The sequence below is a fragment of the Oncorhynchus mykiss genome, chromosome 12, assembly GCF_013265735.2.
Source record: "Oncorhynchus mykiss isolate Arlee chromosome 12, USDA_OmykA_1.1, whole genome shotgun sequence".
Lineage (NCBI taxonomy): Eukaryota > Metazoa > Chordata > Actinopteri > Salmoniformes > Salmonidae > Oncorhynchus > Oncorhynchus mykiss.
In genome coordinates, this window is record NC_048576.1 from 18,898,547 (window position 1) to 18,910,226 (window position 11,680).

General features: G+C 41.0%; 1 protein-coding gene across 1 annotated transcript in view; it reads right to left on the reverse strand.

Annotated features, from left to right (window-relative positions):
• The window catches only part of LOC110537130 (ankycorbin), a 74,259-nt gene extending 65,428 nt beyond the window's left edge, over positions 1-8,831 (reverse strand). Inside the window, exons 1-2 of the mRNA XM_036939132.1 lie at positions 8,688-8,831; positions 5,744-5,823 (exon numbers count right to left, since the gene is read on the reverse strand). Of these exons, the coding sequence (XP_036795027.1) occupies positions 5,744-5,823; positions 8,688-8,739 (132 nt within the window). The 5' untranslated portion in view covers positions 8,740-8,831. The remainder of the gene's footprint in view (positions 1-5,743; positions 5,824-8,687) is intronic.
• Positions 8,832-11,680: the final 2,849 nt, after the last annotated feature.

Below are 11,680 nucleotides of genomic sequence, written 5' to 3' on the forward strand. Positions count from 1 at the left end.
TGTCTCTCAGTCTCAGCAAAGAAAACTGTACAAAACAATCAGAGGAACAGCTGATGACCCGAGTTTTGACACCAATGCCAATGTGTCCCTATGGGTATTGTCTGTCTACCACCACAACGATGCATGTTTGTGTAGAAAGTGTGGCAAGTATAGTATCTACAGCCTTACGATAAACAATTAAATGTTCATTTCAAGCACTTCCTAATACAAAGCATATGCACAATGTCCCCAAACAATGCCTCCATTCTACTAAATAACAGCTGAAACTGCTTAAGCAGTCTCAAATAGACTCGAGCCGTTTACATGACAGAAATTCTAACATAAGGGACTGGAAACCACAGAGAAATCGTGGCTAAACAAAGACCATATGGTAAGTTTCAGACAGACTTCCACTCTCAGACACTACAGCACAACAGTGTTCTTTTTTCATACAAAATTATACATTTTCCCATAGATCACCTCATGGTATTAAACAACAAAAAATGTGTTTGAATGCACAACCGCACATTTAGTCAAATTAACTTTAGAGCCTATTTAGACTAGCAATCGCAGATAATAAACATGTGGAGTATTAAAATCATGCAAACACTCTACTGTATACAGTATTGCCATGGCATCAACAGTTGCTATATAAACTTCTGCTATATATTATAATTTCAACATTTCCTTTTGCCTTAAGTCCCAGAGTCTCAGTTGTTCCCTCCCCATCACCACAGAGCTGACTCTTGAGCTTGGCTAGATGGCCTTCACTTATTGTGAAGGTTCTGAGTAGGCCAAGGCAGAGTACAGACAAGGGACTGTTGTTGGAGGAGCGCTGAGTCAGAGAGAGAGCAGGGAGCCAAACACAAAGTCACAGACATAACGTGGCATATGGATCTATGTATATGCTATGGGTTGAAGAGTAAGAACAACATGTTTTCCCTCATATGTGATCTTGGTGAAGATGTTGATTTTCTGAACCATTGCAGTTGGTGGAGTGAGGTTCATTGTGCTGGAGTTTCCTTACATTTATGTCCCAGAGCAGAGGCCTAATTGTCACTTTTGAAGCATATATAAAAAATTGTCAGAGTACTACACTTCCTTTAACAAAAATAGCCTGTTCTATAAATAAACATTTCTGAAAAGACTGAATGCCTGTTCAGAAATTGGGGTTGAGGAAAAACACCTCTCCCTCACAGACACACATTCATACATGTAACATGGTTACTGTAAGGCATGTGAATATCTTTCTTCTTCTTCTTCTTACCCTGAATCTATGCAGTAGGAGGAGCAACTGACAAAATACCAGCTAAATCAGATGACTGAGGAATGTTATGAGAACAACAAATGAACACAAGGTTGCCAAATCTTTACAGATAGCAGTATGACCTTGTCATTGATCTCATGCCAAGCTTTTCACCTGAACTCTTTCAGTTCACTTGCCATGGATCCAGTAACACAATATGCTCCAAGTTAACGTTAAAGTGAGGCCTTCCTTGACTTCTCTAGTCCCCACTGCTTACATTTCTCTCTTCCTCTGCTCTAGTAACTGTGATCATTGGCATGTACCATTACCTCATTCCTGGCGATACAGTAACCGACACAAGCCTGAGCCCAGGGAGGCAAGGAACATTTGATTTATTAACACATTTTTCTCATTATTGTGTTCAAACAGAGACAGAATTAGTGCCACACTAAACATCTCCAACATCCACAGAGTCATTCTATACCATGCTCAAGATTAGAGTCAGCTCAACCTACAATTACTGAGTCAAGCCATCTGTTGTTGACCAGAAGTTCCCCTACTGTCTCTCTGCTTCTGTAAACAACAGATAAAGAAATCGCATGGTCCTATTTTTAATAGACTCAATTCAGTGTTTGGGCTGTCTCTGGGACCCCCCTAAGACAAGCCTCGAGGATCCATCCCCCCACACCCCTTCAGGCAGCCCAGATTAATGCCCTACTACACTGGTTTACTGTCATTGTCCCCCATTAAGAGGCCTTTCAGTGAGATGACAGCGATAAGAGACAGTCTGCTCTGAGATCATTCTAAGCCATTCAGACAGCTGTGTTTGGTGAGTCGAGGATGCATAATCCACCACACACATGAATTAGGCACAGGCTGGAGAGGGTTGTGGAGGGGGCAATGTGTTTTTACAAGCCTTACTTAATCCCTCTGAGCAGCCAATGCAGGGCAGCTGGGAGCAGTGTAATGTTTAAACTGTATGGTAGTAAGCTAAAGAGTCTGTCTGGGAAGGAGAAGGGTAATGTAAGAACACTCTATGGGACATTTCCACTAAGGATTTACCAAGGTGTTTAAGTGACTTTTCTGTTTCCATCTACGTGGACCGACACCCGTGTCTCACTGGCCAAGATGACAACCTGCTCTGACTGTGGCAAGTATAGTGGCAAGTATAGTAGCCAAGGCAAGGCCCTGGGTACTTTTCATCTGTCATTTACATAACAATGGCTAACTATGAACGTTAACACCTCCTCACAAAGCAACAGTCTTGAGTGATGCAGAGGTTGTTGATACTGCTCACCACAAGTCTTTAGGAAACACAATAACACTAGAGCTCAGATTAACATAAAACACTGGCGATACCCTGGTGTGGGGGTAAATCTAGATGGAAAAGCACGATTCTCATATTAATTAACGGAACGACATTGACTACACTCCCAAGATTTATATTTCACTAATATTTCAAATGAGGAATATTGTGAAATGTATAGGTGTGGTGCATGATAACTTAGCCAGACCAGAAGGGAGCTAGCTGCTGTAAATCACAGAGAACTCAGGAATAGGGCTCCACAAGGACTCTAATATCGTAGTACTTCAAAAGGCTTGAACTCCTCCCTGTCCCATTGATGCACCCAGCCAGTCTCATTCCTTTTGCTGAACCACTAACAGATTCTATGACTGGTCACCTGCAGTTTGACCAGGTCTCAAGTTCTCTCCTGATTGGCTCTGTAGTCAAGATGCAGCTGTGGATTTCTGATTGGTGCCTAGGATGGAGCAGACTGGATATAACCTGGTTTCTGGGAATGTGCTTGGCCATTAACCACAGACGGACTTACTGAGACAGAAAAACAGGGCCAAAAACAGGGCCAAAAAGGCTTAGGCTAAAATTCTAACAATGTATTCACAGACACAAAAAAATGCATGAGCTCTTCTCCTTTAGGATGACCTTGTATAGCTAGGAACTGTAAGACACCTGCTACTGTTTGTTGTTTTTTCTTTACCAGTGAAACTTATTTTTAGACATGGCTTGCTTCCTGATATAACAGTTTCCTTCATGCAACATTAAATGTGTTTAATACTAAACTGGGAGAGTACATATACACCACCTGGCCCTGTCAATACATGTCTACAATAAATGATCCAGTTCCAATTAGGGTTTTGAAGGTGCTTGCACTTCGTAACAGCCTCAGGTCAATGCAACACTGTCTAACCTGTATGAAACAGTTGCAACAGGGTCTAGCCTAACCAGTAAGATAAAGTTGCAGCAAAATAGGCTAACCTGTAACAGACCGGAGGTGTCAGGTGAGGACATGCCTTTAGAGGATTACTGTCTGGTCTGTCTCCTATTTCAAAACAAAAATATGCACTTGGGCCGTGAGAAACAGGGGGGCGGGGAGGAGGTGCATAGGGAAGGGTAGCTGGGACTAGGATGTACTCTATGAACTTTAAAGACACAGCTGGAAGCGCTGAGCAAGACTTTTTAATTACTGTAGACACTCCACTTAATTCCTGATCATTCTTGATCAAGTATGTTTGTTTATTCCATGTGTAACTCTGTTGTTTTGTGTCGCCCTGCTTTGCTTTATCTTGGCCAGATCACAGTTATAAATTAGAACTTGTTCTCAACTAGCCTACCTGGTTAAATAAAGGTGAAATAAAAATATATATATATATATATATATATCGCAGGTATATCGTTGTAGATTAAAGGGATCCTGAAAGACATTTAGCATTGATTTGACACTAACATTGTGGTAGTCCTTGGATAAAATAACTATTATATTACAAGGGCTATTTGGCAAATGGCTGACTTCATAAAACTATTTATACTGGCATTCCAGATCTCCTTGTTTTTGTGAAAAGAATGAATGTCTGGCTCTGGAATGAATTCCACTGCAAGGTCAAGCTGACACATAGCCCTAAAATAGAATCAGGATATTTTGTTTCTATTGCTCTTGATGAGCTCTTTATAAAAAGCACAGTATGTGGTATTAATGAAAGCAAAATGAATGTGGTCTGTGGAGCTAGATGATCCACAGTAACCCCACTACTACAGTATATGAGGAGGGTTTTCTCAGTCAATAGACATAATGACACATGGGTATGGTATTGACTAAGGCTGTCCATCTATAGGCCACATAGAATATGTATGGGCCTATAGCTCAACTTGAAAAACTCTCATGAGACACTTCTCAACTAGTAAATTCATATGATGGGGTGAATTCTATGCAAAACCAGAATTCAACCAAAACATAATAAATCTGTTTTTAAAAAGGCAGGTCTTCAACAGCTTCAGATATTTTTTTCATGAGTGAACACTTTGGAAAGTGTGTTTAAATGTATTCAGTCCAAGACTCTTCCACAACCGCCAATGGCATGTTTCGCCAGGGAGAATGAGAGTTGACTATCGGATCACAGTTTAGATAATGTTCTATCTACTAACACTAACGGGACCAGTGGAAACAGTAAACTGTAGCCAATCTTGTGGACAGAATATTATTTTTTTTAATAGCAAAGCAAGTGTGAGAAGTGGTTATGTGGGTGTTAACTATCAAAGAGGATGGTTACAGAGATACGGACGGACTGTTCCTAAGCAACCCAAATGTGAAAAACACCCACGGGTTTCAACTCCCACTGTTAAAATACATTAGTCAGCCATAAGCAATGGTTATGTTTTACAACAACAGCATCAGATACAATACCCTGTTATTTGTGGAAATAATATTTGTATATAGTCTCTCACTTTTATAATTACAAGCTAATAAAGGTTTCTAGGTTTATACTCTACGTATATATCTTATCTTCTCTATATCATATGGGCACATTAATAGTACTAAGCACAGAGTACTTCCTATAGACAATCACACCCCAAAACTGCCTTGGGCCTCTTGAAAACTCAAAGTATTCCAGTGACTCAGAAGGAATCTTCAACTCCTACATATTTCAGTGAAGGTATTCTGCCTTAAAAATCCACCTGTCAAAAACATTGGAACAGTTCTGAAATGTACATTGATTTATGAAATGTAATGTGTTCAACAAAAAAAAAACTCTAGTTGCCTGACTTTTGGTTTATCCCCAGCTTCCAGATTAGGTACGTACTCATCCAAGATGACGGATGTACCCAATTTAAAGTGTTTAAATCGCCCCCTTCATAGCCACACTTCCTCTCTGGCACTGATGCCGTCTGATTACAGTCACTGTCTTCATTTTTTATTTAAACTTTATTTAAGTAGGAAACTATTTAACTGTGACTACTGATGAGTCACACTCAATGGAAGTTAGTCACTCCCTAGTAGGATCTTTAGGAAACACAGCCTGGAAAAGTCACTCCCAAATGATTCAGTCACAACTATGGAGAAACTACCATGGAGGCTGTTACTGAAATAACTTTATGGCAGAGGGCTTCATTGCTATGACAGTCACAGAGCCATACGGATTGATGAATGAATGAAAGCATTCTGTCAGGCAAGAACATACCACCACAACCGCAAAACCCCATTGAAAAGTAATGCATGTTCTTACATCGCTCTTCCTAAACTTTGCTTTAAAACTCTTCATCTTAGGCCTGGTCCATACAGTTTCCCACGTATCCAGGTGAGCCTCTGAAACAAACAAAAAAAATGAGTTACACATCTTATACTTTTAATAAGTCGTCTCTAAAGTGCAACAGGGAGAGGCAACATGTGCAAATGTAACACTTTTCTCTGATTTCATGGTAACTTATTTGAGAGTTGGCCCTTATTATTATGCATGTGTAACTGTGTAATTTTAACCATTTGCAATATAAACGTGTCTTGCACTCATCGGCGCAATAGCCTACCCAGCACAAATGAATAAAAACAAACTAAGGGACAGAACGTATAGGCTGATACAAAGTATCCATCGCGTGTCCCATGGCACGGTTTGAAGTTATTTTGAGGTGGTCACAGTAACGTTAGCCTGTAGCAATAGATTGCTGTATATAATTGCTACAATTAGTGCACAACGTTCAACGGCAACATATTTTATTTGTACTCTGATACATTTGTATCATTCAACCACGCTTGCTCTTTAGCAAAAGATAGGAACAGCTAGCAAGCTAACAATTCAGTCTAGCATCAACTTTGTAAATAATGTATGAACACGCTGCACACTTACCCTTTAAAAGTTGGGACTCACAGTAATATTCTGTTCGACAGCCTACAGATTTGACTAAATTGTCAGTCGGTAGAAATATGTTAAAATTAGAATCGACAAACAGAAAAGGAATAGCTAGCTAGTGTGAACAAATAGCCCGCCTAGATAGGCTATGCTGGCTAGGTTCAGGCTGAATACATTAAAAGTTGGACTATTCAAGTGCCTATCGCTCTGCTCGGAAGCTAGCTCACTGAGTGTTACTCCAGTTGAAATGGTGACGTCATTCCTCCCCCGTGACCAAATATTTCTGCATATTCCCAATCATGAATAAACCTTTTGTAGGCTAAATGTGAAATTGAATTATAGTCTTGTGTTTATTGTAATATTTGACAACAATTACAACAGGTAAACACTGTTTACAACACCAACGTGACTGATCACACTTCTCTAATAGGTAGACAGCAATAGCATGTACGCAAAAGCACACTACATTTCTCCTAAAGGCTGCACCCCATAGGTATGCGCAAAAATAGCAACACTACTGTATAAGCTACAAATAGACAGTGTTCTGCCCTTCTGTCTATTTTTCATATTTTCTCCGATGCAAATCTATTCTCTCACTGTTAACATTAATTGTTTTACTTATGAGATGGTTTATGTCTGCTTTAATGCTATGTTTATCCAATGTGAACATCTGTGATATCATCAGGCTCTTGCTCTCTCAGCTCAGCAGAATGGTTTACTATACAAACATTTAGATACCAAACATCAGTGCAATCTAGCCTCACCAGATATATAGGCTATTTCATGGCAGACCTACAGCATTTGAATCATGCATGAAGCCATGTTACAAAGACATCTGGCTGGATTAATGAAGCAACAAAAGTTGCCTGTGGTAGCCTACATCTGTCCATCTAATCCACATTACCATAAAGGCTGTCACCAGCCTGGTTCGATTTTTGTTCTACAGTCAAGGCCCCCAGACATAAGCGACTTAAGCGGTCTCTTAGAGCCCCTGGCCACTAGGAGGCCCCAGACCAATTTGAAAATAAATATATTTAATAATATATATACAGTGGGGAGAACAAGCATTTGATAACCTGCAAAATCGGCAGTGTTTCCTACTTACAAAGCATGTAGAGGTCTATAATTTTTATCATAGGTACACTTCAATTGTGAGAGACGGAATCTAAAACAAAAATCCAGAAAATCATATTGTATGATTTCTAAGTAATTAATTTGCATTTTATTGCATGACGTAAGTATTTGATCACCTACCAACCAGTAAGAATTCCGGATCTCACAGACCTGTTAGTTTTTCTTTAAGAAGCCCCCTGTTCTCCACTCATTACCTGTATTAACTGCACCTGTTTGAACTCGTTATCTGTATAAAAGACACCTGTCCACTCACTCAATCAAACAGACTCCAACCTCTCCACAATGGCCAAGACCAGAGAGCTGTGTAAGGACATCAGGGATAAAATTGTAGACCTGCACAAGGCTAGGATAGGCTACAGGACAATAGGCAAGCAGCTTGGTGAGAAGGAAACAACTGTTGGCGCAGTTATTAGAAAATGGAAGAAGTTCAAGATGACGGTCAATCACCCTCAGTCTGGGGCTAAACTACACTCGCCGTGTTTGGAGGAAGAAGGATGAGTACAACCAAGAACACCATCCCAACCGTGAAGCATGGAGGTGGAAACATCATTCTTTGGGGATGCTTTTCTGCAAAGGGGACAGGATGACTGCAATGTATTGAGGGGGGGATGGATGGGGCCATGTATCGCGAGATCTTGGCCAACAACCTCCTTCCCTCAGTAAGAGCATTGAAGATGGGTCGTGGCTGGGTCTTCCAGCATGACAACGACCCGAAAGACACAGCCAGGGCAACTAAGGAGTGGCCTAGCCAGTCTCCAGACCTGAACCCAATAGAAAATCTTTGGAGGGAGCTGAAAGTCCGTATTGCCCAGCGACAGCCCTGAAACCTGAAGGATCTGGAGAAGGTCTGTATGGAGGAGTGGGCCAAAATCCCTGCTGCAGTGTGTGCAAACCTGGTCAAGAACTACAGGAAACGTATGATCTCAAACACAGGTTTATGCACCAAATATTAAGTTCTGCTTTCTGATGTATCAAATACTAATGTCATGCAATAAAATGCAAATGAGTTACTTAAAAATCATAATGTGTTTCTGGATTTTTGTTTTAGATTCCGTCTCTCACAGTTGAAGTGTACCTATAAAAATTACAGACCTCTACATGCTTTGTAAGTAGGGAAACCTGCAAAATCGGCAGTGTATCAAATACTTGTTCTCCCCACTGTATATAGGAACTCAGTTAGCTCTCAACTTACTGTTAATAGTTAGAACAGTAGAATAGTGCAAGGTTGGAATTTGGTTGTTCATCAGCAGTTTTTCTCTTGTTATGTCAGTCACTGACAGTCACTCAGCTAACAATTTAAGATTGGTAAATTAGTCAAACCAGCTATCTAAACTTGTAATCATGGACGAATACTAACTGGGAACGGAAGGCACGAAACCAGGCTGCCTAAGTATGGTTCTCAATCAGACACAACGATTGACAGCTGCCTCTGATAGGGAACCATACCAGGCCAAACACAGAAATACAAACAGAATACCCACATCACACCATGGCCAAACTAGAAACATACAAAGCAATCTACGGTCAGGGCGTGACACAGGGGACTTCCAGTTGGCTCCGATTGATTTGTATCACTCTCTCAGATATTATCAATATGGCATAAGTCCTGGCAAAATGTGTAGAATTGCAAGAAATTATCTGTAAAATTGCACATTTTTTCTCTCTACCCCATGGCAAAATGAGTAGAATTGCATGAAATTTGTAAAATTGCAAAAAAATCTCTGTCCCATGGCAATTGTGTAGAACTGCAGAAAGCTTGCTTTAAAACTGCAACACTTTCTCTACGTCCCATGGCAAAAGGTGTAAAATTGAAGGACAGTTTCTTTAAAACATTTATTTTCTCTCTGTCATCAACAGGAGTGACACTAAAAAAAAATTCCAGCAAGGTAGATCTCGCTCAGGGCCCGAAAAGCCTAGGGTCGGCCCTGCCTACAATACCGGGCTGGAACAAAAACATGCACACTCTGTGTGTGCAAAAACACTCTGACCTCCTTCTCCTATAGGTCTCAACGCAACGACCAGTACTGAAGAACAGCCTCTACCAGTCTGACCTCAACTTTGCCTCAGCATATTGGATATTGAGCTAACTCTACCCTGGAGATTAAAGGAGCATCATTGCTCAAGTCTCATTCATGATGTAATAGCAGTGAAATATCATCCACTGAGAGTTTTATGGCAAGACTTTAGCAATTGACGAGGGGCATGAGCAAAAAGGGATTGAATAGTATCGGTCTTCTCCTTTTTTTCCATTCTGTTTAACTGTTAACAGAGATGGGCAATTACTGCACCAAAACCCTCCTTCTATGTGGGCTTTGTAGTCAGGACTGCATAATACCCGGAGTGAGATTGCATCAATGTTGCACGCTCTGCAGGGATTACACTGTTGGTGCAGTTACAATATGGGAAGTGCTTTCTATAAATCTGTCCAGTAGATGGTGGTAATGCTCTGTAATTTCCTCTCTACTCATTCATCCTCACTATGGTGCTGAGATAGTGTAGGGGTGTGTGGGCTGTAAAGTGCAAGATGCTCTGCTCTCGAGATATATACACTCAGTGGACAGTTTATTAGGAACACCCATATAATACCGGGTCAGACCCCCCATTGCCTCCAGAACAGCTACAGATATGCTGTGGCGTTCAAATGTTGCACAATTGGTATCAAGGGACCTAACGTGTGCCAGGAAAAAATTCCCCACATCATTACACCACCACCACCAGCCTGTACCGTTGACACCAGGCAGAATGGGGCCATGGACTCATTCTGTTTATGCCAAATCCTGACGCAACAGGAACTGGGATTTGTCGGACCAGGCATTGTTTTTCCACTCCTCAATTGTCCAGTGTTGGTGATCGCATGCCCACTGGAGCCGCTTCTTGTTTTAAGCTGATAGGACTGGATCCCGGTGTGGTCGTCTGCTGCAATAACCCATCCATGACAAAGACCAACGAGTTGTGTGTTCCGAGATGCCAGTCTGCACACCACTGTTGTACTGTGCTGTTGCCTGTTTGTGGCTCACCTGTTAGCTTGCACGATACTTGCCATTCTCCTTTGACCTCTCTCATCAACGAGCTGTTTTCGCCCACAGGACAGCCTCTGACTGGATGTTTTGTTGTTTGTCGCACTATTCTCGGTAAAACATAGACCACCTTGTGTATGAAAAGCCCAGGAGGCCGTCCATTTCTGAGATACTGAAACCGGCGCGCCTGGCACTGATGATCATATCACGCTCAAAGTCACTTCGGTCACCCGTTTTGCCCATTTTAACGTCCCATCTAACAGCAACTGAATGCCTCAATGCCTGTCTATCTGGCTATTAGATGGCCACTCTCTGGCCTCTCTTGGCCTAGAGAAGAGATTGCTTGGCTCGGTCATAGTGGGGAGACTATAAAGACACTCCTGACTTGTAAAACGACTAACCAACATCTAAAACTGACCCTTACCTTAACCTTAGCCTTAACCAAACCACTAAACCTAACCGTAACCCTAAACCTAACCCTAATCCTAACTTTAATTTAATTTGAACCAATTCGGTAATAAAATGTTGGTTTGCAGGTCAGGAGTGTCCGTATATCCTTTTCTGTCAAGAGTAGAACCCACCTTTAGGCTTCTACTCTTGGATTTAATAAACTGTCAGCTCTTACATTGATTGAAGCCTTTTTCCAGAAGCCTTTTCGGCGAGCATTACTTGACACATCCACAGAAAAGGATCTCATGATAGCACAGCAGTCATATTTCAACATTTTGTATGTTTATCTTGATATTTTCCCCCAATTTCCACAGGTCTTTTGGGAATAAGATTGGTACTGAAAGTCCTGCTGCAGTCCTACAGCAACGAGAATTCTGCTCCCATGAGTCTCTCCTCTCATTAATATTTTAGTCCTTTTCATCCATCCTTAGTCTGATGTTGGTGTTGTAATATTTGGAAAATCAAGAATACCACTATATTCATTTTAGAAATAATGGTAGACCGAGAATAGTGTTATTGTCGGAGAAAATAAATCCTTCAAACTAGCTGCTTTTCTTGTTTTATGGATTTTGTAAATTATTAAGTGACAGGACCTGTTTTACTGCATAATGAAATATATTTTGCAAACAAAACAAAAGTTAAAAGTTATTATTGTGCTTGTCCTTGCTGTGGTCTTCACTGTGCTGTGGTCTTTATACTGTAGTTCATTCTTGCCCTG